Genomic DNA, 27822 nt, shown 5'->3' with positions numbered 1-27822 from the left:
TGAGGCTTGTAGTGACTCCAATGGTACCAGGCTACCTTCCTCTGGAAGGAGGATCTGGTTGGGGCTCTTCATGGTCAGAGTCCGAGTGAAGATTAAATTCAGGCGGTTGCATGCGAGGGTGTAAGGTAGAAAACAGGCCCATTATAACAGAAGATATCTGCCGCATTTCCTGTCTGGACTTGGAGTCTGGAGATAGTGAAGGAGCTGTAGGGAGAGGTACTCAGTGACATGGAGACTCCGTGGGATGGCTGTAGTCTCGTGGCAGAGGAATGGCAGCCCTATAAACGTCAGAGCGGGAAGAGTAGAGGCTGCTATTGAAGAGGTTCCTCTGTCAGCCTCCTGCCCCCTGGGAATAATTCTTCCTGGAGCTGTCATCCTTTTAGTTTCCTAGAAGCTGGATGAGATACGCTCAAGCATATCGCTAAGTTGCGCTGTGAGGAACTAGAAGAGATGAGAGACAGTTCCTTGAGCAGTGAAAACCATGGTTGCTGCGAATATGTTTGTAGGATGGGCTCCACTTAAACTGTGCCCTAAGGCTCCAGTAATTTGTGTGTCTTTTTGATGGTCTCTCCAGGATATAGGTTTCCACAGATGTAGGACATTTAGCCTCAGGCGAACGCCATTTCAAACTGATCAATTCTTGAACAGCCTCGTACAGAAGAAAAAACCAGGACGCCTTTCACAAACTAACCACAGGATTTTTCTTTGGATACTGAGATGCTGCAGGCAAGGCCTCCTTACAACCCAGGACCTTCAGGATCTGTAAAATCAAACCAGACATCTCATCCCTGTTAAACAGCTGCAGCATTGTCCTTGTGCTGCTCTGCATCTGGGGGAATCTCCTCCTCCAAAAAAACACTTCATCGGGATTCCCCAGAGGATCCCAACTCTTCCCAAGAGTCTCCCAAATGATCCGCATCCTCACCTTCTTCCCCTAGCACACTGTCCCCTTCTCTGTTTTACCTGTCGGGGGGGGGGGGGGAATGGGACGAAAACTCCCTTTGACCGCTTCTGCGATCCTGAGGGAGACCACCGATGTGGGCGATCCCGAGATTCCAACCGGGTCCCTTCCTGCCCCTTACAAGAGGCCTGCAGGCCCTTAAATTCCACCCTTGACACGCAGGAAAGATCCAATCCCTGAGTAGGCAAAGCCCCGTCTGAGCTCACCTCCATGGGAATTGGCAGGAGAGGTGGCGGGGAAAGACTCCTCCCCACCGCCCCCCCAGAGGAGCTGTTGCCACACCTCCCTCCTGAGAACTGGGAGCGCCCTGAAGTCCCTGCAGGGATACAATTCCCCTGCAGAGACATCGCCTTGATTCTCCACATATTTCTGGGAAATGTTGAGTGATCTCCTGGGGCTAATTACCCACATGACAGGCAAAGCAGACGCGCAACCTTTTCCCGTGCTGCTCTCCCGCTGCCTTCTCTCCCCCTTTGCGCGCTGCAGTAGCAGTACTGCAAGCAAAAAATGGCACCTGCTGCGTGGTTCCCCCACTGCCACGGCACTTTGACTAGCTCCAAAACTATCACTCTGGCCCCTCCTTGGTGCGTGATCGCTACTGCCTCTGCTGTCACAGCTCTTTTCCACCCCCCTCCCCAAAAAAAACTATTCGCCACGCTGAAACCGGGAACAGGTCCACAGCAGAACACCAGAGAAACCGGGGCAGGAAGAGGACAACACAACAGAGGAGAAGAAGAGAGCTAAGGTAACAGGGCTGAGCACAAGGCTCCCTTACCCTACTAGCACGCTCCCTACAGGCTCTCTCTCTCTCTGTCAAGAGGGAGGCTAGGGCACCAGCCTTCACCTCACTCCCGTCCTGGTGTTATCAGACACTCAACTGAGGGAGGAAGCAAAGGCTACCAGCACAGGAGATCAGAACAGCCTATTCAATCCTAGCAGACCAAAGTCCACAAGCAAGGATGCATAGCCACCACTTGCTGGAGACAGAAATACTGACTCGATGATATACGTGATGAGCTATACGAGAGAGACGTCAGCAAGTCATTGTTCTCTGTCTTCCAGCTACTGGTTGGAGTGCACAACCCCTGGGTGTGGACTGGCTTGCCTGGATGAAGAGGAATAATTTATTTCATAAGCAAAGGATCTAGTAAATCATTTAGAACAAGATACTCAAAACCAAGAGAAGGAAGGGACAAGATGAAATCCCAAAGTGTAATCCTCAATAACAGATGGAAAGCCAAGCGGATCAAAACAAGCCACCCAAGAACAGATGACATCTAGCCACTGAACAACACAAGAAAACAAAGGACAATTCAAGTACAAGCTGATGAACAGAGTAGAGTTTGCAAAAGCTCATCTCAGACCTATCAACTCTGTCCTTAATAAAAAAAAAAGGTCTCGCCTGCAGCTTGTTTGTTGACTCTTAGTTCAGCGATACAGTTAAAAAGATATTTATATAAAACTCCATCCACTCGGCAGGATCTAACCCAAAAGTAAGCAGAACTGCTCCTCTGACTGGGACAGTCTCTATAGATGATTCCAGGTGCTGAGAGTCTGCTTCCGGGGAGCTGCTGTGGCACAAGAGGCAAATTCTCACTCAAAGTCCGTAAACGTTACAGCAAATAGTTCTTGAAGAAGTCCACGCCTGAAACAGCATTTACGTGTGGAAAGTTAACGAGTGGCGTGCGAATTCCACCCTCCTTCCCTGGCTCCTGCAGGTCTGCTGCTTAATGCAGCCCCAAGGAAAAAAAGAGGAGGGGGAAACCAGAGTTCTCCACACATTGCTTCATGCCTGCATGACTGGCCTGGACTCCTTCGCCTGCAGCTGAACTCCGGAGCCGGAGAAGCCGGTCCCACCCTGCAAAAAATCAGACACACACGACTATGAGAATGAGCTGGTGGGAGAGCAGTACAGCATCTGGCGCATGAACTCATACAAGAGCTGAGCTCACCACAAGAGAGAGAGCTTGCTATGGCCAGCAACACTAGTGGGGATGGCCTGATGCCGTCTCCGGGAATGCCCACTGGTCAGAACAGATATCCCTCTCCAGGGACAGCACGACCCCTCCTACTGACAATGAAACACTGCTGTCTCAGATACCTCTCCACCCCCCATGAACAGTACAGGACATATATCCCTCACCAGGGATGGCACAACTCACTCAGGTACCCCTCCCCAATCAGTACAGATATTCCTTCTCCGGAAGGGGGCACCATGGCATCCTCTGGTGAAAGGCACACACCACTCACCCTCTGTAGGACGATAATATCCTTGTCAGTCAGCTTCTCTCCATTGATTGGATCCACCATGTCCTTTTTGATCAGCTTCTCCACACACTCAAGGGTCACCACAGCACCCCTAGAAAAGGTATTCATACTGAATAATGTGTTTTTGGGTTGTACATGGTATTAGGGATGTGCATTCGTTTCAAAGACATTTCAAAGACATGACGAATAATGGCAATTCGTTTCATCTGGGAGGCCCCAAAACGAATCAAGAGCCCCAGGAATAAAACAAACCTTATTCATTGCATTTGTATGAAAAGAATGCATCGGGCCTAAGCCTATGCCAGAGCGCGATGCGGGGGTCTCTGCCTAGGTCCATCCCAACGCAGAGGTCTTGGCTGAGACCCGAAAAAGGTCTTACCTGATCCATTGGGGATCCGATGGCAAGGCTGGGCCTCAGCCCAGACTGAGGCATGTCACCACGACCCACGCCAGGTCCTGATGCTGGGGCCACAGCCTACGCCAGAGCCCGGACCCAGGCCTGGAAGCCGGGTCTTGCCACCTGGGCAGAGGCTCAGAGCTCAAGCCTTGCATCCTCTCCCGCATCGTCTTCTTTTCTTCTGACGCTGTCCACTGGGGTTGCACCAGAGCCTGGGTCTGGGCTCCGGCCTAGGCAGAGGCCCAGGCATCGGGACCTGGCCTGGATCCAGGCTCCAGACTTGAGTAGGCCGAGGTCATAGCAACACGAGTCTCCCTCTGCCTATGCAGGGCCGAGGCTTCGGTCTAGGCCTCACCATGGATCCCCGCTGGACCGGGTAAGTGGGGACAGGATCCTGGTCCTGACCTTTTTCCAGACAGGCGGCCCCCGTTTTTGTTTTTCGGCCATTTTGGGGTGTGGTTTTTTTTTTTTTGGTCGATTCGTTTTCTCACAAATGAAACAAATGAAACAATCCACGATCTGAAATTCATGGGGAAAAAGCCTTCGGAAAACAAATCTATTTTCCCCTGCACATCCCTAACAGCACACTGAGGGTCATTCAGTAATAATGAGTAAGAGAGAAAATGCAGCCAGCACAGGACATCACTAACCCTGCTTTAACCTGGCCTGGGAGAAATCTTCTCCCTCCTCACTGATATCCCAGCTATAATCCTCTCACTTATACCTGTACTGAAATCCTCTCTGCAGAGGCCAAGCATTGTTACTGGAGATGGTGGTGTGGCTTAGCGAAGGAGGGGGGCATTAAAGCTCCAAGCTTGCACGTCTCTCGCTACAAGCATAAGGGAGGCTTGTACGCTTAGTGCGAGCAGAGGCATAGGGTGGGGACCCAGCGGCGTCACTTACGAAGGACGGAGGACGGCGCAGGGGACGGAGTTCCCCAACATGTCGTGGGTGACGGCGCAGACATAGCGATCCTGACGATTGATGAGGCCCACACGGTCCACCTTGTCATCCACGGCCGTGAACTTCACGGTGATCAGGTCTTTCATCTTCAGTGGCTTTCCGCTCATCGGGCAGTAAATGGTCTTGTCCTGGAACACAGGCAGAGAATGAGGAACTTACTCCCTGGGACTCTGATGAGGGGGTCCATGAAAATAAGGACTCGGCCACAGAGAGGAGCAGAGCGAAAGTCAAGCACAGAGAGCGAGGAAACCCAGCGAGAGGACAGAAAGGAAGATACATAGAGAGAGCGATGTACGTACACACACACACACACACACACACACGGGGTCATGCAGGGGCAGAATGCCAGAGGATGAAGCAGAGTAACCTACAGGCTTCTTTAGGACTGTGGCTTTGGCCTCCGGGGTGAGCGAGGGGATCCAGAAGCTGGGCAGTTTATTCTTCTCCTCACTGCTGGTGCTAGGCTGAATGTCCACTCCTGGCCCCCCTGCCAACAAGAACAGAGTAAAAAGAGTCTCACCCCAGAGAGCTATCCAGCTCCAAGCTTCAAACGATCAGTCCAGTATTCATTTCAATAACCTCCACGGACTCAAAACCCCCATGCTGTAGAAGAGACTCGGTTATTTCCTGCACCCACCAGCAACAAAGCCTCTTCCCGTGGCTTCCCTCTGTCCGAAGCTGGCGCTGCACCACTAAATTCAACCTGATCCTGTCCCTGGCTGCTGCCTGGTTTTTTTTTTTTCCCCGAAGAGGTAGGTGGACAGCAAACTCCCTTTCTGTCCCCCATATACTTCCCAAACAAATATGTCCGAGGTGAGGGGGAAATGTTTTCCACACTAATACCCCCCGGGAGGTAATAAGGCAGAGTTTAGAAACAGAACATGACGACTATATGGCCCAGCCAGCTCTCCTACTAAATTATTTTAAAAATGTGTAGCCTGCACCATCCCTTTTCTCTCCCTCTGTGTTTAACCCATGCTTTCTTTAATTCAGATACTGTTTTTGTCTCCACCATCTCCATGGGGAGGCCTCTGTGCTTAGAAGAATTTCAACTTTCCTTTGGGATTTTGCAGCCCAAATGCATAAAGGAAAATTAGTTCTTACCTGATAATTTTCGTTCCTGTAGTACCACGGATCAGTCCAGACCATGGGTTAAGCCTCCGTTCCAGCAGGTGGAGACAGACCAGAGTTCTAAGGGCAGCCCATATAAGGACGGAACCCACCCTGGAACCCTCAGTATAACCATTGTCAAAGCAGAAAGTACAAGATCAAGCAAGTAACAGGATAACTAGTAATTTAATTTAAACCAACAAAATAACAGAACAATTGAATGAACTGTGTAACTAAGCGCTCTTGTATATCTACCCCTGATCATCGTAACGATGCTTCCGGTGCCTATCAATAAATTCCAGGAAGACGATGCAGAGATAGAAAAACGAAAATCCTATAAGAAGGAAAAAAGAATTTGAGCGGACAGAAAAACAGGCGGGCGTCTGGACAGATCCGTGGTACTACAGGAACGAAAATTATCAGGTAAGAACTAATTTTCCTTTCCCTGTACGTACCCGGATCAGTCCAGACCATGGGATGTCCCAAAGCTTCCCTATAGAGGGTGGGACCCAGACAGTCCCGCTCGAAGCACCTGCCGACCAAAGGAACCAAAAGCTGGAGCCTGAACATCGAGTCGGTAGTGACGAGCAAAAGTATGAAGAGATTTCCATGTAGCTGCCCTACATATTTCTTGCGGCGACACCGATTGAGACTCCGCCCGAGAAGTCGCTTGAAAGCGTAAAGAATGAGCTTTAAGGCCTTCAGGAACTGCTCGGCCCTTGCAAATGTAGGCAGAAGAAATCGCATCCTTCAACCAGCAAGCGATCGTAGCTTTAGAAGCTTGCTTTCCCTTGTTGGGTCCACTCCATAGGACAAAAAGATGATCGGAGACCCGAAAATCATTAGTGACCTCAAGATAATGTAATAGTACACGTTTGACGTCGAGACGACGAAGATCACTACCAGACGCCGCGATATCCTCTGGCGAAAAAGCAGGAAGTTCCAAGGACCGGTTAACATGAAAAGACGAAACAACCTTAGGTAAGAAAGAAGGTACGGTCTTGAGAGAGACGCCAGAGTCCGAGAAACACAGGAAAGGGTCTCTACAGGAAAGAGCTTGAAGCTCAGACACTCTCCTGGCTGAAGAAATAGCGACCAAGAAGACAGTCTTGAGAGTGGCACGACGGAGAGGCTCGAACGGCGCCGTACAAAGAGCTTGAAGTACCAAATTTAAACTCCATGAAGGACAAATAGACCGGACAGGCGGTTTCAGATGCTTAGCGCCCCTGAGAAAACGAACATCATCAGAATGCAAGGCGACCGCCCGACCTTCAATGATGCCCAGGAGGGAACCAAGAGCAGAAACCTGAACTCTCAGGGAACTGACCGAAAGACCCTTGGAGAGACCACGCTGAAGAAAAGTGAGTATCACCGAAACTGAAGGAGAACGTGCCGAAATACCCAACTCCTCGCAGACATTTTCAAAAACCTTCCAGACCCGGACGTAGGTAAGCAATGTTGACTGTTTGCGAGCCCTGAGGAGGGTGGCAATAACTTCTTCCTCTCAAACGTCTCCATTCAAAAGCCATGCCGCTAGACAGAAGCGATCCGCCTGGTCGATAAAAACGGGACCCTATCGCAGAAGATGGGACAGGTGACTGAGACGAAGAGGGCCGTCCGCAGTGAGATTCACCAGATCCACGAACCACGGCGTCGGGGCCATTCGGGGGCCACGAGAATGACCGGTCCACGATGGAGCTCTATTCGACGCAGAACCTTCCCCACTAAACGGCCATGGTGGGAACATGTAGAGTAGAACGTCGGAGGGCAAGGGAAGAACCAGCGCGTCCACCCCCTCCGAACAATGCTCCCTCCACCAGCTGAAGAACCGGAGAGACCTTGGCGTAGGATAGCGTCACCATGAGGTCCAGGTCCAGGTGGGCTTGATGGATCCTTGGTCTGACCCAGTATGGCATTTTCTTATGTTCTTATGTGAGGGGACCCCACCTGTGCATGATTAGATCCATTGCTACGTCTGACAACTCCCACTCGCCGGGATCGAGAAGTTGTCGACTGAGGAAGTCTGCTTGAACATACTCCTTGCCCGCTATGTGTGAAGCCACCAGGCGATCTAAGTGCCTCTCTGCATAAAAACTACTGAAAACCACAGTCCCATATGCCCAACACCAAAACCTCAAAAAATCTTTTTGAGATGGACTTCCAACTTCCAGACCTGAACAACTTTTAGCGCGGCTGATCCAGCCACCAGAATGATCTTCTCGGTCACCGCTGACACAGAAGCATCTACCTTCGGAAGCATCAAAAGCTCAAGCATCTCCTCGGGTAACTGATATAATTTAGCCATTACTCTACCAACCTTTAGGCCAGCTTCAGGGGTGTCCCACTCCCTGACCACCAATTTCCTCACAGACTTGTGGAAAGGAAAAAACTTTCGCTGAACCCCTCAATCCATCCATGACGGGGTCCACTCCTTCCTGGTTGGTCTCTTCCTGCAGAACCTTGATACCTAGCTCCTTAAGCACATGCTGAATCAAGGATCACAGTTCCTCCTTGCGGAAGTGATGTACGACCTTAGGGTCATCCCCCTTTGGCCACTTGCACCTCTTCTGGACCATCATCCAGCTCTGACAAGTCCGGAATAGTCCCTGACACAGGAGAGTCATTTGGTGAAGCATTGGAACCTTCTGATTCCTCAGAGTCATCCTTAGGGCTACACGGGCGAGTCAACAGCATCACAATCTTCTGGACACTCAGACTTCTTCTTTCCCAATACCTTGAGTCGCTACACAGGTTGAGAATCACCAGTAGGCCAACCCCAGGTCCGAGGCCTCTTATCCCTGCTGCTTTCCTAACCAGATATGCGCTGTGCAGGAGCAGTACAAAGTCAGAAGAAAAATTGGAGGAATTCTCAGAATCCTCCCCCAGCAGATCCTCCTCCGCCTCAGAGGCTCCCTGTCCTTCCTTGGGACCCTGCACTGTCAGAGATAACGGAGGTGGGAAATCCCCTGCCTTCCTAGAGGCCTCTGCTGCCACCAAGATGACCTCCGTTTCTACGCTGATAGGAAAGGCATCAGTGGCAAGCCCCGATGCCTTCAGAGTTCTTTTAAGTGCTGCAGCAGCGTCCTTTTCCCCTGAACTGCGGAGATGCAACGAGACCAAGAGTCAGCTCTGGAGAGACATGCACGTGACTCTCCACAAGACCAGCCACACTTACCACGCGCCATCTTTCACCCGAGCAGGTAGGAGCCACGTGCTGCACTGATCGCCTTCCCACCGGGACCCCCAGGCATCACTAGCATGCCGGCTCAGGGTCTGACTCTGCTGCAACCCCCTGCACTAACAAGTGCCCATCCTCCCGATCAGCAACGCTTCAGTTTTTTTTTCTAAACTTTAATGGCAGATACAAGAAGAAAAAAAAAATACAAAGTACTTCTCTTAAGCTGCCATGTCGAGACACTGTCAAACTGATGCAGGAGTCAACAGGTTCTCCTGGGGAAGAAGGACCTGGACCACCAGCTATCAGTCCCTGCGGAGCCGAAGACAGAGCCAATTCAAAGTCAACATCCCCCTGCTCATCCACTTCAAACTAGGGAGGATGGTCCCACCAGGACCTAGTAACTCCCTGGGAGGAATATTGGAAAGACCAGTGGTCCCCAAACCTGTCCTGGAGGGCCACCAGCCAGTCGGGTTTTTGGCATAACATGCAAATTTTCTCTCATGCATATTCATTGAGGATATCCCAAAAACCCGACTGGCTGGTGGCCCTCCAGGACAGGTTTGGGGACCACTGGGAAAGACTATCCAAACCCCTCTCTATTATTATTTATTTATTTTTACGCTCCAGCAGATGGTAGAGGTGGAAAACCTGCAGGCTGGAGACAGAGAAATACTGAGGGACTGCAGGTGGCACACTGGGTTATGTACAGTGTCAGTGAAACTTTTTTCTCTGTCTCCATCTGCTGGCAGGGAGGCAAAACCCAGGAGTCTGGACTGATCTGAGTATGAACAGGAAGTCTGCATTTCTTGACTTGGCAAGACCTCATGTAGCAAAGGCAGAGGGCAAGAACTAGCTGGTCCAAAGGGAGCCAGTCCACATGCAAGGCTGGTACCTGTTGTCTGAGTAAAGGGGTTCAGGGGTTTGCTGACTATGGACATCTCCTTCTCTAGAAACCCTTTCACTTTCGACTCCTTGGCTGCTTTGCTAAGCTCCTCCATTTCAGTCTTCTTTTTATTCTTCTGCTTCTCGTAGGCCTGTGGAGATGGAAATGACAAGGAGACAGAGAAAAGCAGAGAGTCTCTAAAAGCACCTGACCATCTCGCTCTCCTCACTAGAGGACTCGAGTTTATTCTCGCCCACATCGGGTGAGAATCTCCAAAGAGCCAAACCTTCTCTTTGTAGCCCTCACATATCTCCTCAGGATCACATTAGCAATGGTCCTCACTGCTTCTTTAAGACCAGCGAGCAAACACGCACAGAGTGCCTTGGAGCTGCCCCATCTGCCAGGTGAAACTCCTGATCTCTCAGACGCAGGGCAATTACATTGACCATTCTCTACTACTGTACCCTCAGAAATGCCCCATGGCCAGCGTACCTTCAGCTGCCGGGCAGCCTCCTTCTTCTGGTGAAGAATGTACTCCAAGATCGCTTCTTTCTCATAAATGTACCCATCAAGGCTGGGGGAGAGAAGGAGAGAGGGAAGGTAAGGATCTGAGTGAGACCTGTGCCACCACACATCTCAAACCATACTCAGCCCTCCTAACTATAGCAACAAAAAAGATTCACAATTATGACGCCTGTGATTTCTCTTTGTGCACTTTCTTGCGGCTCATGATAGACAGAGTCACATTGCTGGGTCCCTCCAAGCTCAGACTGGGTCATTTCTACTACCGTGTTTCCCCGAAAATAAGACAGTGTCTTATATTAATTTTTGCTACCAAAGATGTACTAGGCCTTATTTTCAGGGGATGTCTTATTTTTCCATGAAGAAGAATTCACATATATTGTTGAACAAAAAATGAACATTTATCATATTCTGAATAGTTGTCCGGTTATGCTGGTTTGTGATGACAACTAACTGTGAATCCTGCAGGGTAAAAAAATCACAGCTGCATGCTCTGGTGTTCTGTGCGACGGGCATGCTCCCAAATAAAAACTTTGCTAGGTCTTACTTTCGGGGGAGGTCTTATATTTAGCAATTCAGCAAAACCTCTACTAGGTCTTGTTTTCGGGGGATGTCTTATTTTCGGGGAAACAGGGTATGTGAGCTTTGCTGTGCTCCCTGCCAGAGACGATACTCACGTCACCACTGGATCTTTACAGGGCTGTAAGGACAGGCAACAACAGTCAAAATCCTTCACAGCATCCTTGCTTAGCCGCACAGTCTGCGTTCCATAGCCAGAGGAAGCTGTGGGAAGAACAAAAAAAACCAAAACAAAACCTGGGAATGAGCACGCTTCACGTGAACGCTGACAGATGCGCCTCCGGTTTCCTGAATCCCTTTAGATGATGGCTTTCTGTTGCTGCCTCTCACTCACCATGGTATGGAAGTAACGACCCTCGTGTGAGGCATAGCCAGGCAAACCTTAAGCCTCACTACCAAATACGGCTAGAGATGGGGAGCACTTACACGAGGCCAGCGAGGGGGAAGCAGCTGGTGTCAATCCTATGGCCTATCCTGGACTCAATGAAAAGGTTTCCTTATAGCCAGGCACCAGTAATAAAGGAGGAGCCCAGATACCAGCAGGTACAGGAAAATTGGTTCTTACTTGCTAATTTTCATTCTTGGAATACCACAGATCAGTCCAGACAAGTGGGTGTTGCATCTCAACCAGCAGATGGAGGCAGAGAAAAAAAACCAAACAAAAACACTTTTCATGCAGTGCTATATAACCAAGAGTGCCACCTGCAGACCCCTCAGTATTGACCTGTACCCAAGGCAACAAAGAGGAAAAAAACTCCAACTGCAACAGAACCAAGTTAAAGTGCACCTCGGACACGACATACGAATCTAAGGATTCAAGCATTTGACTCCCTTCAGAAAACGAACGACATCCAGAATAGAGGTCAACAACCTCCCCTGCAGTTTGCCTGTAGGACATCCCAAGGCTGCAACAAAAGGGCAAGATCTGAGGGCTGTACCCACACAACGGTTCCAGACCTTCCTCCAAACGCCCTCTGACATAAACCAGACACACAGAAGGCCTCCTAGCCTGAAGTAAGGCGTCAATTAACCGGCTCCGAGCATCCTTTCAGCCGTAAACGCCAAAGCCAAGCCGCGAGATAAAAGTGACCTGCCTGATCCAGATGTGTCCTTGTTGAGGAAGGCTCTGCCGATGAGACAACTTGAGAGGCTTGCCTATTGTGCGATGCACCAGATCCTCAAATCAGACACCACGGTCACTCTGGAGCCACGAGAACCATTGCTCCTGGGTGTCGCACTATGTGGCACTATACGCAGCCTACAAGAGGTCATGGAGTAAACATGTGCAGCAGAATCCCCATTGGCCAAGGAAGAACCCGAGCATCTATCCCCTTGGACCCGACCTCCTGTCCACCATAGCCGCGCGTGACATAAGAGCCAGCTGGGGAGGGTGTTCCTGCCAGAGTCAGTTAGGGCTCCCCCATCTGGCACAAATGAGGTCCCAGGCATCCGAGGACAACTCCTATTCCCCTGGGTTTGACTGCTGCCTGCTGAGATAATCTGTGTACACGTTATCCACTCCTGCGACATGTGGTGCGGCTATTCCCTCCAGAGCCATCCCATGACTCTTCACCCCGCCCTGGATGAATGATATACGCCGTTTTTGTATTGTCCGAGAAGACTTTCACTATTCCTCCTCGGACCTGTGGAAGAAACGACAACACCTGAGGGATGAGGGGACGTAACTCCTCCTCCAGAACAGGCGGCGGACTTTTCCCCACTGGAACCTCCTCCGGATCCAACAGGGGCTGATGCACCTCCGGAACCTCATCTAACGGGTGGCCCCTGGGGACCTGCCCCCTCGAGGCTCCTTCCAATGCGCAGAGCTGGACTTATCTGTGAGGCTCCTGCCTGCACACCTTAGTGGGCCGCGTGGCCTACATAGCACGTGGGCGCATCACCTCTGTCCCCAGCCTGGCTAAATAAACCTTATGCAGAAGCAGGACAAAACCCAGTGAAAAACGGTTTGGAATCACTGGCTAAACAATCCTTATGCAGTCTCCTCAGCCGGCTCTTCCCTGCTCTCCCGGTCCTCAAGAGTTCCCTACACCAACCATGAGAGTGGGGGGCAAGGAGTCCCTGTCCTCCCCGGACTCCATCTGCCTCCTACCACGTGGAGACAAGATGGCCGCTGCCTCCTCGCCGGTACCCACCAAGTGAAATGCTTGCCTGCTGCCCCCGAGGAGCTGCCTTCGCCCCCAGAGGCATAATCAGGACGGAGGGTGCCTGCAATCAGGCGTGGACACCGTTCTCTGCAGGCCCTGTAAGATTTGTCATGTCGTGCAGACGACGCCATGCTTCCCTCACACGTGCGCACCATGCCGATAGCGCACTACCTCAGAGCTCTCCTGGACCCCGGGGTAGAGGAGCACGGCCTCTCGACGCATGCCGCGCTTATCGCTCACAATACCCATCGAGCCCTCCCGGACCCCGGATGTGCTAATGCGTTCTCCCAGCGTGCGCCGCGCCGCCTGCACAAAAGCCTGCTGAGCATTCCCGGGCCTCAGGTGTGCAGCTGCGGCTTCTCTCCTCACCCCCCTGTTCCAGCACTAGGAACAGGGGGGGTGAGGAGGGACATGACAAGTGCTGGCAGATCTTCAAAAGCATCTAGGGACAGACTAGCAAAACTTGATTAAATAGATAATCATTTCAATACCCGGCCAACACTAGAGCTCAGACAAGAGTGTATTAACACTAGTCTAGGGACTGGATGAACACTTACCACCAGTAATCCCTAACACACATAGCCATGGAGGACAACCATGATACAACCATTCAGCAGCCAAGGGAGGGAAACTGGATTCATCTGACTGTCCTAAAGAAAAGGAAATTATATATCAGGTAAACAGTAATTTCTCATTTCTTAGCGTCCAGTCAGATGAATCCAGAACAAGTGGGATGTAGCCAAGCTACTCCCAAATAGGGTGGGAGGCTGCCAGTGGTCCAGTCAAAAACTACACGTGCAAAGGCTGCGTCCTCCCGGGCTTGCACATCCAGATGACAATAGCTGGAAAAAGTGTGCAACGAGGACCAGGTCACAGCTCGGCAAACGTCAACAGGAGACAATTTCACTTCCACCCATGACACTGCTTGAGCGCTAGTGGAATGAGCCCTGACCTGAGTAGGTAATGACTTCCCAGCATCAACATATGCAGCCATGACTACCTCCTTAATCCAGCGAGCTATGGTAGCCCGCGAGGCCAGCTCTCCATGCCTAGTACTGCTGTGAAGAACAAACAAGTGATCAATCTTCTGTAAAGGCTTAGTAACCTCCAGATACTGGATATGTCTCGACATCCAAGGGTCTCAACAAACGATACTCCTCTTGGCAGAAAAGAAACAGTATGCAGCTGTACCGCCCCTGGAGTCACCCGGAGGAATGGCTCCTGGCAAGACAAGGCCTGCAGTTGAGAAACCCCATGCACAGAAAAAATTGCCACAAACAAACAGTTTTCAAGGTCAGTAACCGCAAGTTTAGTTTATGCATCGGTCTAAACACAGGGCCCGCTAAGAAATCCAATACCAAATTAAGACTCCATAAGGGCACCGGAAACCGCAAAAGGCCAAGGAAGATGTTTCAATCCTTTCAGGAAACGGGCCACATCAGGATGAGCCGACAGGGATCCACCATTCACAGGACCTCTGAAACAAGCGAGAGCCGCTCCTTGTGCCTTTAAGGAATTAAGTGCCAAGCCTTTACTCAAGCCATCCTGCAAAAATTCCAACACGAGGGGATCTTGACCAAGGAAGGAAGAGTACATCGATCCTCACACCAGGCCTCACACACTCTCCAAACCCACACATAGGCCAAGGAAGTGGAGAGCTTTCTCGCTCTTAGCAAGATGGCAATCACTGCCGCAGAGTATCCACGTTTCAGCAAGCGAGCCCTTTCAAGGGCCATATTGTAAGACAAAACTGAGTCGGATACTCGTGAAGAATAGGACCCTGCCGCAACAGATCCCCGTGCGCTGGAAGCCGAAGGGGCGATTCTGCCAGTAGCCGCTGCAGGTCCGCATACCATGGTCTCTTGGGTCAATCTGGAGCAACCAATATAGATCAACTTATGGAATGGGCCATCTCCTGCAACACTTTTTGGCTCTTGGTTCCTCCCTGCTGGTTTATGTAAGCCACAGTTGTTGCGTTGTCCGGCATTATCCAGACCACTCGACCCTGCAGCCCGTCTCTGAACTGCAAACATGCCAGCTGGACTGCCCTAGCTTCCAACGACTGATGTTCCAGAGAGACTCTTCTGCCTCCCAGTGCCCTTGCACTGCCAGAACCTGACAGTGAGCTCCCCAACCATGGAGGCTTGCATCCGTTGTCAGTACTAGCCAGGCCGGTGGTGCTAGGGAAATTCCCTTCCTTAGATCTGGCTGTAGCCACCACTGCAGTGAGGAGGAGACCTCTATTGATAGATGGAGCCGAATTGAATAGCCCAGAGACTGTGGGTTCCACCAAGACAACAGGGAGCGCTGAAGAGGACACATATGCACTCTCGCCCACGGTACCACTTCCAGGGTTGCTGCCATTAAACCAAGTGCCTGCAAGTAGGATCATATGGTCGGGCGCAGAGTGTTCATCAATAGACGGAGCTGTACCATCGACTTCTGCTTATGAGCTTCCGGCACGAAATACCTGCCCTGCTTCATGTCCAACCGAACCCAAAAGGTATTCCAACAACTGAGCAGGCTGAAGACTGCTCTTGACCAGGTTTACAACCCAGTCAAAGCTCCTGCAACAGGGAGATCACCTTGCAGCTCACCAGGCGACTCGGCTCGAATCAGCCAGTCGTCCAAAATTGGGTGTTCTAGGATCCCATCCTCTCTCAATTCTGTCACAACTACCACCATTACCTTGGAAAAGGTCCTGGGAGTGGTGGCCAGACCACAACGCAGTGCCCAGGGTCGGCGTCACCATCCATGCCATCCGGATCTCTATCGGGCAGTCCTGCTGCTGCTCTAGGAGCACTCCAGCGCTTACCAGTGGCTCCAGGCACGGTTTGCACCTGCGACTCCGCCCTGGGAGCATTGGACGGGGCGGAGGACTGCGCCTGATGAAAGAATTTTTCCAGGGATTGCAATCCTATCCATGAAAACGTAGAAGTATCCAGACCAGGAGGTACCTGCGGCGTACTCACTGAGCTGCCTTCCCCGGCTGAAGAACCAGTTAGGGGAGCTCCAAAATCAGGCTTCCCACCTGAAAAGTCTTTACCCGGACCCACACCTGGCTGGGAAGATCCAGGCTCAGTGAAATCAGAAGAAGATAATTCTCCCTGAGCCTCCAAACAGCACTGGCAAAAGTCCGCGGGCGCTCCTGGTTGAAATGCCTGAATAAGACAAGCAGTGCAAAGAGAAAGGCGCTTACGTTTTATTTATATAGGTGCTATTAGACCGGAAGCGTGCTGATCGGGGCTGGAAGCATGCGTCTAGCTTTTTTTTTTTTTTTTAGGCGTCTCGCACCTAGGCGCCCCTAGGATAGGTGGCGTTAAAAAAAAAAAAAAAAAAAAGCACAGCGCAACTCTCAACTTGTGCGCACAGATAAGCGGACGGCCACTTAAGGGACCGCTTAACTTGGACACACAAGACTACTAGGCCTGCCTAAGCATCCAAAAACTAGATGCACAACTTGGACACGCAGCTAGATGCACACACCGAACTGACAATCCTGTAGAGGGCAGCCTAAAGAAAGCGTGTGAAACACCGTTGAGGCTCACCATGCAGTGAAAACGCCTCCGAGCGGGTCCTAGCCAACAGAGGCTGCTCAACCCGCCAGGCTGCCCATGTCCCTCGACCTCCCATGGAGCAGGACGAACGTCGGATCAGCACACTAAGCTCAGCCCTTCCCGGGAGAGTAGAGATGGTCTCCAGTTGTGGCAGGAGAGGGCATCTGCTGTCACCACCTCACTCGTCTTCCTGCACCTGCTGCTTAACAGCTAAGTCTACGCCGGCTGAAAAACCAGCTACCAGACCAAGGCACTCCTCTGATGGTCCATGGAAACCATCTCAGGAATTCTCAACTGGGGGAGGGACCTTTTGGTTTTATCACAGGAGAGCAGGGTGAATTTATTTTCCTTTTTTCTCCTTTTTTAAAATCGAAGCCATCCCCAGTAGGGAGATGCACATCCCCAATCTGCTGGAGACGGAGAACATAAGAACATAAAAAAATTGCCATGCTGGGTCAGACCAAGGGTCCATCAAGCCCAGCATCCTGTTTCCAACAGAGGCCAAACCAGGCCACAAGAACTGGTAGGCTGTCACTGCGGGGGTTCGCTTGCTCCGCTCCATCTGCTGGTAGAGGTGCATAACTCACTTGCTCTGGATTCATCTGAATGGATGCTAAGAAACTAATAGTCTTCTAAAAGAAAGATGCTAACAATCAGGCCGATACAGTACAGTGCGCTCCTGCGGAGCGCACTGTTAACCCACATTTTCGACACGCTAGCTTTACCCCTTATTCAGTGAGGGGTAATAGCACGTCGAAAACGCGCGTCCAACCCCCCCCCCCCCCCATCCCGAAACTAATAGCGCCCGCAACATGCAAATGCATGTTGATAGCCCTATTAGTTATTCCCGCGCAATTTTACTTTCAGAAATTAGCGCCTACCCAAAGGTAGGCGTTAATTTCTGCCGGCACCGGGAAAGTGCACTTCATATCATGGCGATATTAAGTCGGAGGTCCCAAAAGTTAAAAATAATTTAAAAAAAAATTTTAAATCAGCCCGCGGCTTGAAAACCGGACACTCAATTTTGCCGGCGTCCGGTTTCTGAACCCGTGGCTATCAGCGGGTTTGAGAACAGACGCCAGCAAAATTGAGCGTCGGCTGTCAAACCCGCTGACAGCCACCGCTCCTGTCAAAAAAGAGGCACGCTAGTGTCCCTAGTGCCTCTTTTTACCACGGGCCCTAATTTGAATAATTTTTCTTACTGAACCGTGCACACAGGAAAGTGGCCTGTGCGCTCGCCCACGAATTTTACTGTATTGGCCTGAATGTAAATGGGCAGAAAAGCCTGGTGCCCCAGTACTGATCCGGGCTGGTGATTGCACCCACGATATCCTGATGAGGCTGATCCAGGCCTGCTTTTGCCAGGGTGCAGTTCTCTATGAAAAGCAGGTAGTACCTTTCCCTGCCTGCATGGGGGAGAGCACAGGGAAGCTCAGCCTCTGGGGTATGGCCTGGAACTCACCTGTGTCCTTCTTCTTCTCATGGTAGGTGTAGACGGCTCCCGCTGTGCAGTTCTTGCCATGTCTCGTCATCCTGCACACAGGGACCAGGACACGTCTAGGAGGGTAAAAGCAGGCGACCTACAGCATCCAAGGAATTGAACTACCTGTAACGGGTGCCCTGATAATGACAAGGACAGAGTTGGGGAGGGCTACAGAGATCTGCCAGCCTGCAGGACATGCCACATTGCCCCCACACTCAAAACTCATCCCAGGCCCAACCCCCACCGATCGAGTGTTTAGGGATCTCTCTCAGTGATACATAAATCACCCCATCAACTTCTCCCCACCTGCCTCTCAGTGGTACCCAACCCCCAACCTCCCCATGACACCAACACCCTCACCCACCTTTTAGTGACACCCAACCCCCCCCCCCCCGACCTCCCTCACAACAACCAAACCCCCCATGACCTCCCTTACTCCCTCATGAGGACCAAACTCCCAACCTCCCCCACCCCCTCTCGTGAAACCCAATCCCACTCCCTAACCTCCCTCCACTCGCCTCTCAGGGACACCCAATCCCCCTCCCTGATTTCCCCCACTCGCCTCTCAGGAACACCCAATCGCCTCTCAGTGACACCCAAACACTCCCCTGGTCTCTCCCCAATCGCCTCTCAGTGACACCCGACCACCACCCGCCTCTCAGTGACACCCAAACACTCCACTGGCCTCTCCCCACCCACCTCTAAGGGACACCCATTCACCTTACACCCACTTCTAATAACAGATGGGTAACCAGAGGCCGCAACTTCCGCCCTGAAACCGGAACAAAACTCGCAGCAACGTCGCAGCCAAACTGCCTAACGCTGCTCCTCTTCTCTTTACATCGAGAGCTCCGCCCCTTCTGCGCGACACTGTTGGTCACAAAACTCCGCTCCTTCTCTTACGTCATAGAGCTCCGCCCCCCCAAAGTGACGCCACCACCACAGAAAGCACCGCCCCTTCTCTTACATCATAGAGCTCCGCCTCTCTGAGAGCGACGCCTCCACTGCAAAAAGATCCGCCCCTTTCACGTCCAAACCTCTGCGCCCGCCGAGCGACTTCCTGTCTGCAGAAAGCTCCGCCCCCTCCTGGTTACGTCACCTCTCTGCCCACCCTGTCTTATGCCGCGGATACAGTGGGAGAGCGCGGTGAAAGGTTGTATTCCACTTTCCGCTGCTCCTCCTCTTCCACTTCCCCTTCCCCATAGGGCCAGAGTGTGAGCCTTGTTCCGGCTACGATCCGATGTGGCTGCGCAATGCTTACCGCTCCTTTCCTTCCCTAACGGCTGCCTTAGAGCATACACCCCGGATAAAGCGGGGGAGCTGTGTATAAGGTTACTTTCAGCCAGATTTCCACGTTAACCAGCTGCGTTTGTGAACCGGAATATCAGCCTTTTAAACAGGAGTGGAGGAGTAGCTGCGTGCTTAGAGCTGCCAGGTTCAAATCCCAGTGTCTGTTCCTTGTGACCTTCGGCAAGTCACTTCATCTCCATTGCCTTAAGTACGATGAACCCTTTAGAACAGGGAAATACCTCCAGTACCTGAATCTGTTCTGCTTTGACGTGGTGAAAAGGCAGAATATAAACAAATAATAATTATCTGCATACATTAGGTAACAGGATAATCACTCCCCACTTATCTGGATATATAGTTAGCAAACCGTCGGGGTGATGCAGTTCTGTGCGCTCAGGCAGAGCGCACGGACGCACGTTTTCCATGCGCTATTTTTACCCCGCGCGTGGAAACGCGCGGCCACCCACCCCCCGAAACTAATAGCGCCTGCAACATGCAAATGCATGTTGATGGGCCTATTAATTATTCCCAGGCGATACAGAAAGTAAAATGTGCAGCCAAGCTGACAGCCACCGCTTCTGTCAAAAAGGAGGCGCTAGGGACAAGCTAGTGTCCCTAGTGCCTCCTTTTACTGCAGGCCCTCATTAGCATATTTTTTCTTACTGAATTGCACGCCCAGGAGAGTGGCTTGGGCGCACGTCGGGAGAGCGGTCGCTCACCTGCTCTCCCGCGGGTTTTTCTGTATCAGCCAGTGTGCAACATAACTGACTATATTTGCACTTATCCGGTCAAGTAGCTTGCTTTGATACTCCACTGCTATTTAAACAGCTAATTATATATTGGACTAAGTGGGGTAACAGCTACATTTACCAGGTTATATATAGTGAAATGGCTATATATAACCTGGTAAATATATTCCAATAACCCAAATAGCCGGATATAAATATATGAAATACAGATTACCATTTATCCAGCTAACCTAGCACCAACGTGGCTACTCCATGGCCAGGGGTGGTTTGGCCTATCGGGGGATCTGGCATCCCCCGGTGGGCAGATTGCTCCAGTCACGTGGTCTGCTGTGCGCGGCCGTGCTCGGCAGACCATGTGATGTGTGCTGGGCGGCGAATACCCGGGCCGGTCCGACATTGTGAATCCGCCGCTGTCCATGGCTTGCAGTATCCCCTAGGTAATGCTTCCTTTCTCCACACACCGTGTTGTCCTTATCACCTCTCCCCTTGTCTCTACTCTTGAGGAAGTGAAAGGTAGGTTGTTTGCAATACCATAACCTCCCAATCCTCTTCTTCCCACTGTCATAGACTATGACAGCAGATAAGGACAATTAAGCCCATCCATTCTGCCCCAATTTACTGCTGGTGCAACACCACACATGCAGCTGAGCTCGGGCTTTCCTTTCACTTCTTTGCCACTAGGTATCCCCTTGTGCTGTTCCCAGACTTTGGGGCAATGTAAAAAGCTAAGTGTTAAAACTGTGCACTGAAATTCAGCCTAGCTTCTTAACACACAAGCTAATTGTGATTTTTAACGCCCGATGCAGTAAGCTAATAGTATGCTAATACATTGGGAGTTAAAAATGTACCCAAACCAGAAAATGTGCATAAAGAAAACTTGAGTATAGCAAAACATGATTTGTACACATAAGTCCATATTTTATATGCAGAAAACATGATTTCTTCATCAACAAACAACTGATCCTTAATACTAAAAAAGAATACTATTCCAATAAAATAGAAAAGTTTGCCAATAACCCAAGAACCTTATTCTCCATAGTAACGAAGCTCACAAATGACAAACAAGAATCACCTCAAAGTCTTTTTGAATCAAAATGCAATGAATTAGCTAAATTTTTTAGTGACAAAATATTAAACCTAAGAAACAAACTCCCAAAAAACAGCAAACAAGCAATCGTAATACAAAAAAGAGATGTTAACATATGGTCCTCATTTATAGAAATATCTGAACAAGAAGTTGAATCGATAAAAAATATAAACCCTGCTGCACACAAAATCGATACAATACCAACAACTGAGACAAAAAAGATTACCAATGTAGTAACCCCAACACTAACTAATATCATAAACCTATCCCTAACTGAAGGATTAATGCCAGATACACTAAAAGGGGCAATCATTAAACCAATCATCAAAAAGAAAAACAGTGACCCACTAATCCTCATTAACTACCGCCCAGTCTCAAACCTCCCATTCAGGTCTATCCAGTAACGAGCGGTAGGAAGAGCTGCGTTAGTGCCCGGCGCACCCGCAGTTGCCACACGCACAGTGCAGCTCACCTACCGCTCGATCCTGTATGTAAATAGCTTGCAAATGCGAGCTGCGTCTAAGAAGCGTCCGTGAAGCGTTAGGCCCACGCAACCCATTTTACTGTATAGAGCGCCTATACAGTATCCTGGGTGCACGGGCCTAACGCTTCATGGCCACGCTGGTATCTGTCATTTCAAATGTCATTTGAAATGACAGATACCAGAAGTCGGGATTGCCAGTCCCCTCTCCCCTCCTCCCGAAGCAGGGCGCGAAAAGCTGCCTTGCTCCGGGAGGAGGGAAGAAGGGACTGGCAGTGTAAAGCGGCGAAGCGACTTACTTTTTGCACCCCCCCTCCGGACATCGGACGACCTCTCCTGCCTCCAGCTGCTCGCGAAGATGGACGCCTGCACGGCCGCTGAAGACGTGACATCACATGCCGTGATGCCAAATGTCGTGACGGCACGTCTTCAGCGGCCGTGCAGGTGTCCATCTTCGCGAGCAGCTGGAGGCAGGAGAGGTCGTCCGATGTCCGGAGGGGGGTGCAAAAAGTAAGTCGCTTCGCCGCTTTACACTGCCAGTCCCTTCTTCCCTCCTCCCAGAGCAAGGCTGCTTTTCGCGCCCTGCTTCAGGAGGAGGGAAGAAGGGACTGGCACGGGGGAAGCCACAATGTCCGGAGGGGGGCTGCAAAAGTAAGTCGCCGAGCGTCAGATTGCCCGTCCTTTCTCCTCTCTCTCTTGCAACTTTTTTTTTGCATCGGGAGGAGGGGAGAGGACTGGGGCTGCCCCGGAGACCAGCATCCATGGACGCGGCCAGGGCAGGTGAGCAGGGGCTGAGGGAAAGCTTGCCGCCTACCCTTACCCCTGCCTCTAATGCAGGGGTAAGGGTAGGCGGTAAGTTAGCAGGTTAAACGCGCGGCAAAACGGCAGGGTAAAATAGCGATAGTCGGGGCGCGGGTTACTGGATGCTAGGGAATAGCTAATTCGCTCGTTTACATGCAATATGCATGCCGCGTGCGGAAGGGGTTGCGGATCGCAGGAAGGGCTAACGCGGCCGGAAAGTGAGTAGAACGCGGGTTAGGAGCGGGGTAAACGCGGCCGCACTTTACTGGATAGACCTGATTATTAGCTAAATTAATAGCGAAAACAGTACAGAAACAGCTAGCTGAACACCTAGACAATAATAACATACAGTATCCTTCACAAAACTGCTTCCGAAAACACTACAGCACTGAGACATTACTTCTCTCACTAACAGACAACATACTAAGAGGTTTTGATAACAGTAAACATTACATCCTTATAATGCTCGACTTATCTGCAGCCTTTGATACAGTAAACCACAAAATACTACTAAAAAAGACTTGAAGAAATTGGATTATGTGACAAAACAATAAACTGGTTCAGATCCTACCTAAACAACAGGTTCTTTCAAGTCCAGATAAAAAACACATTATCTGAAAAATTTAAACTTGAAACAGGAGTACCTCAGGGTTCAGCGCTGTCTGCTACCCTCTTTAACATATATATGCTACCCTTATGTCATCTGCTGGCAGGCCTAGGGATAATACATTACATTTACGCAGACAACATTCAATTAATTCTACCAATAGACGACACAATTGAAAAAACATGAAGTCTAGCTAACATGTACCTAGACATAATTAAACAACTACTAAACCAAATGGAACTGGTTATCAACATTGACAAAACTGAATTTCTTCACCTTGAGAGAAAACATACTGAAATCACTCAAACACCAATAACCCTAAGAAATAACCAAAAAATTGAGCTAGCCGAAAAAGTAAGGAATCTGGGAGTAATAATGGACCCAGAAATCAACCTGAAGCAACACATATCTATAAAAGTAAGAGAAGGCTATGCAAAACTTATGGTCCTCAGAAGATTAAAACCATTACTCACACCTGCCCACTTCAGAACAGTATTGCAAACACTTATCTTTTCCAGCACTGACTACTGCAACGCACTCTTACTAGGACTCCCAAGCACATCGATAAGACCACTCCAGATACTTCAAAATACTGCAGCCAGAATACTAACAGGAAAAAAGAGGAGGGACCATATAACCGAAACTCTAGCAGACTTACATTGGTTACCCATCGAATACAGGATAAAATACAAAGCCTTATGCACCATACACAAACTAATACATGATAAAGAAGCAGACTGGCTAAACACAGCCTTACGAGTACACGTTCCACAAAAAACCCTCCGCTCAGCAAACAAAGCACTACTAACAATCCCTTCAGTAAAGTCAGCAAAATTAACCCACGTGAGAGAAAGGGCTTTATCATTGGCTGGGCCCATACTATGGAACACAATGCCCCCCGAACTCAGATTACAGAATAATCTCAAAACATTTAAGAAAAATCTAAAAACATGGCTCTTTAAAAAAGCCTTCACTAAAGAGTGTGGAGGGTAGAGAATGAAAGTACAAGGTAATGCAGATGAGAATGAATTTAATAAATCCTACTTTTAAGAAGTAATATCTCAAAGAGATAGTAACTCAATAATATACCTGGACTTGACCAACATTACTCAAATAATGATTTTATGTATGAAATTGTAACCGAACTTTATTGGCATCTGTTAGAATGTAAGATATCCTACATTTACTTACCTTAGTCTATGTGCCTATTTGTAAACCGTTGCGATGGTATATAACTTAGCGACGGTATAGAAAAGTTTTTAAATAAAAATAAATAAACAAACAAACAAGCAGAGCCGAATTTGCCATAATACGTGGGTGAAGACATCTGACAGCACTGAACGGAGCCTTCTCTGTAGCTCAGTAAAGTTTTATTACTGAGCATGCGTGGGAGTTCCCATGCGGGCACTACCATGTGAGCCCCTCAGTCTGGTTTTTTTTTTTGTCTGAGCTTCTCTCTACTTAATTTGTTCTAATCTTCTGCTTCTGCAGTTTTTTCACTTCAACTCTTTTTTCGAGTTGCCTCACTGCCTTGGCAGCCCTTCAACAGTATTTTCCGGGGTGGAGGGGAGGGGTTGGTGCGTGCATCCCTACACGGATTCAGGAGAACACTACTCATGGCTGACTTCTCTTGGCCCCCTTGAAATCTCCTGAAAATACGGTGTTTCTCGGCTGCGAAACCAAAAGTTATTAGATGGCATACTTGCACGCAGGTATTTGTGGAATACCCGGGGCTGCAAGAGATCCCCTGGACATGGTCCTCCAAGATCCCTCCTATCTGCTGAAAATTTGGTGTGGATTGGACTGGAAACGCAAACGTTTGTAGGCAGCGCGACTGACCACGTGTATTTGTGGAATACGTGGCTCCCCCCTCATAAGGCTCGTGGACTCTCTGCCATGTCCTGAAAATGTGGCGTGAACAGGATGTAAACCCAAAAAATATGTGTTAGGGGCTATTACGCATTCGTACTTGTGGTATATGTGGATCCAAACAATTTCTACCCTTGTCATGTCCTGAAGATGTGTGTGGATCAGGTGGAAAAGAAACAGATTATTTGGTAGCATAGTTGCAGGTCTGTATTCATGGAACATGTGGACCACATACTCCCCATTTCTTTTGATGCAGGTCGTCAGGATGCCGCGCCCTATGAACCCTACCATTCCTCTGCACTATTAGGTACAGCTGCTCCCCTATCCATCTACAGGCAGGGCTTCTTTCTCGGGCTCCCCCTGCAAAGCTGCTGTCTTGCTGAGAAATATTCCCTCTTTCGTCCTCGTACTCCCATGGCGCATACACAGGAGTCCACGGCATTCGTTACTCATGGCGTTTTGACCTCAGTGCCAGCAGCATCCTGTCCGCCTCCTTCGCAGCCCAGTACCGTGTCTCGCTCCTTTGTGTACCAGCATCAGAGGCTGAACATTTATTCCAAGGGTGTTGCCCTTAGTCCTGCATGGCCTGCCATCCTGTCCCAGGGCGCAGAGGCGGCTCTTGTTGGCGACTGCCGTGAGACACAGATACTGCGCTGTTTTCTGCTGGCACGGTGCCCCCCCTTCAGGCTGCAGTTCTGTTCATCTCTGGCTTGTCTCTGCTGCCCCTCTAACAATTGCCCACCGCCCAAATCAACCCATAATGTGGCAACCCCTGCCTCTCCAAACCTGCTGTTAGAGGTCCTCAATCAGCCTACGAAGTCTGATGATAAATCCACCCAGCCATGTTCATGCACGGTGGGATCACAAAGGGAAGGACACAACCTCCACATAGGACATTCTTTACATTTATTAAAAACCTGCCAAGCTGGTAAGATGGACGGATAACTTTATTCAGTTATCTTGATCCAGATATGCAGCAGAACATGTCTGGCATAAAGTGTACAAAAGAATATCCAGATAACTTCAGGCTGTGTGTGTGAGAGAGAGAGAGAGAGAGAGGATACCCAGCCTGCCGCCCCCTACCCCATACATCCCTACTTCCATCTCCTCCAGACACACACCCAATACCCCACCCCATTCCCCTTAGCCACTCTCATGGACTCCAAGCCTCCCGGACCACTCTGGTCCTGGCGTAGGAGCTCCGGGGGCAGGGGAGTCTTCTTTGCGTGCTCAACTCTCCTCTCCGATGTTACTCTGGAGCTTTCTAGTCAGACCTCCCAACACTTGGCACAGGAGGGGCAAATCCTCTCTCCCCTGGGCGGGAAAGGGTGGGCAAAACGTCTTCCCCAAACCAAAAAGGGACAAATCAAATTTTCTCCAACACCAGAACTCTGCCTCTCTGTTTCAGGCGTTTTCATGACAATTTTAAAACATGCAATTTCGTGGCTGAATATATCCACTTATGGGCAGAAATATCTGGCTAAATCATACGTTTGAGCAGTATTTGCCTCCTGCGTTACCCAGGCATGAAGTTTCCTATGAAGTTGATACTGAAAAGCTGTAAATATCCCGCTCTGGGTAACTTTGGGAGAGGATATGCAGGGGCAGTCTTACTCAGGAGACTTCTCGCTCACCGCACCACTAGAGATTTCTTGCACTTACATTTTCTCTTTTTACTTTTCCTAGGTTTGTTTTTTTTTCCAATTTCAGGCTAGAGACAAGTGTTCAGCTTTTAAAATCCACAATCCACTTCGATATGGTGATGACACCAACTTTAAGAATGTGTCATACTGGGTCAGACCAAGGGTCCATCAGGCCTAGCATCCTGTTTCCAACAGAGGCCAATCCAGGCCATAAGAACCTGGCAAGTACCCAAAAACTAAGTCTATTCCATGTTACCGTTGCTAGTAATAGCAGTGGCTATTTTCTAAGTCAACTCAATTAATAGCAGGTAATGGACTTCTCCTCCAAGAACTTATCCAATCCTTTTTTAAACCCAGCTACACTAACTGCACTAACCACATCCTCTGGCAACAAATTCCAGAGTTTAATTGTGCGTTGAGTGAAAAAGAACTTTTTCTGATTAGTTTTAAATGTGCCACATGCTAACTTCAAGGACTGCCCCCTAGTCTATTAGCCGAAAGAGTAAATAACTGATTCACATTAACCTGTTCTAGACCTCTCATGATTTTAAACACCTCTATCATATCCCACCTCAGTCGTCTCTTCTCCAAGCTAAACAGCCCTAACCTCTTTAGTCTTTCCTTTTCTTTGTACCAAAATAGGAAGAGAACTGCAGAATGACCTCAATGTTACAAGTTAGCATGGCTGTACCGGATGGTTATAATTTTAACAATAAGCAGAGAGGAAGAAACAAAAGACCTGAAATCTTTTCAGAATAGACAGAAACCATGAATATAAAGAAGAGAGAACAGACCGGGGCTAGAAGAGACTCCCTGCTGAGATATCACCACCCTCCAAGGGTGCAGTTCGAAGCTAGCCCTGGTTTTGAAATCCCCCTTCCCTAAGAATCTGTACTGCTGAAGGGAAAGAAAACAAACCCCAGAATGCAGTAAGTCCAGAAATGATAGAAACCAGCAATGACTCAGCCCAGGGAGTCTCTCCTACCTGGCCTGAGCTGAGAGTTCAGAGGAATAAAGGGGACCCAACGGCTTTGCCGGTGCCTCTGCTGTGTAATCCTGCTCTCCCCGGGAAAGAGACAGTTACCTGCAGCCCTAAGCCCCACCCTTTCTGGGAGGGAGCTGCTTGCACTCTTAAGCTGTGCCCTCCCTAGAGAAAACGCTACAATTCTGAGCCCGACCCTCCCTGGGGGAGGGAGCTACCTGTAGCTTTGGCCACGCCCTCCCCCGGG

At 49.8% G+C, this 27822-nt stretch overlaps 1 protein-coding gene across 5 annotated transcripts; it reads right to left on the bottom strand.

Moving 5' to 3' along the window:
- Positions 1 to 2065: 2065 nt before the first annotated feature.
- Positions 2066 to 27779, bottom strand: NOSIP (nitric oxide synthase interacting protein). 5 transcript variants are annotated; one of them, XM_029584691.1, is made up of 9 exons: positions 27678 to 27779; positions 18046 to 18203; positions 10960 to 11065; positions 10253 to 10334; positions 9770 to 9911; positions 4961 to 5076; positions 4530 to 4717; positions 3212 to 3320; positions 2066 to 2819 (listed from the first exon to the last, which is right to left on the bottom strand). In XM_029584691.1, the coding sequence occupies exons 2-9, from the start codon at positions 18113 to 18115 to the stop codon at positions 2748 to 2750; spliced, it is 885 nt and encodes a 294-aa protein (XP_029440551.1). In that variant the 5' UTR covers positions 18116 to 18203; positions 27678 to 27779; the 3' UTR covers positions 2066 to 2747. The 5 variants fall into 5 exon arrangements, with proteins under 5 accessions (XP_029440551.1, XP_029440548.1, XP_029440547.1 ...); XM_029584688.1 differs by having other exon boundaries at positions 27579 to 27714; XM_029584687.1 differs by lacking the exon at positions 27678 to 27779 and adding an exon at positions 18798 to 18951.
- Between the last annotated feature and the right edge of the window lie 43 nt (positions 27780 to 27822).

This window comes from Rhinatrema bivittatum, chromosome 19 (assembly GCF_901001135.1).
Source record: "Rhinatrema bivittatum chromosome 19, aRhiBiv1.1, whole genome shotgun sequence".
Lineage (NCBI taxonomy): Eukaryota > Metazoa > Chordata > Amphibia > Gymnophiona > Rhinatrematidae > Rhinatrema > Rhinatrema bivittatum.
This window is presented reverse-complemented; position numbering and strand designations above follow the sequence as displayed.

Excerpts from the sequence above, each read along its gene's own strand:
- NOSIP (XM_029584691.1), bottom strand. The coding sequence starts at position 18,115 with ATGACGAGACATGGCAAGAACTGCACAGCGGGAGCCGTCTACACCTAC. Across the intron at positions 10,335-10,959 it reads TGTAAAGATCCAGTGGTGAC|CCTTGATGGGTACATTTATG; the intron begins GTGAGTATCGTC and ends TCTCTCCCCCAG. Across the intron at positions 2,820-3,211 it reads ATATTATCGTCCTACAGAGG|GGTGGGACCGGCTTCTCCGG; the intron begins GTGAGTGGTGTG and ends GATTTTTTGCAG.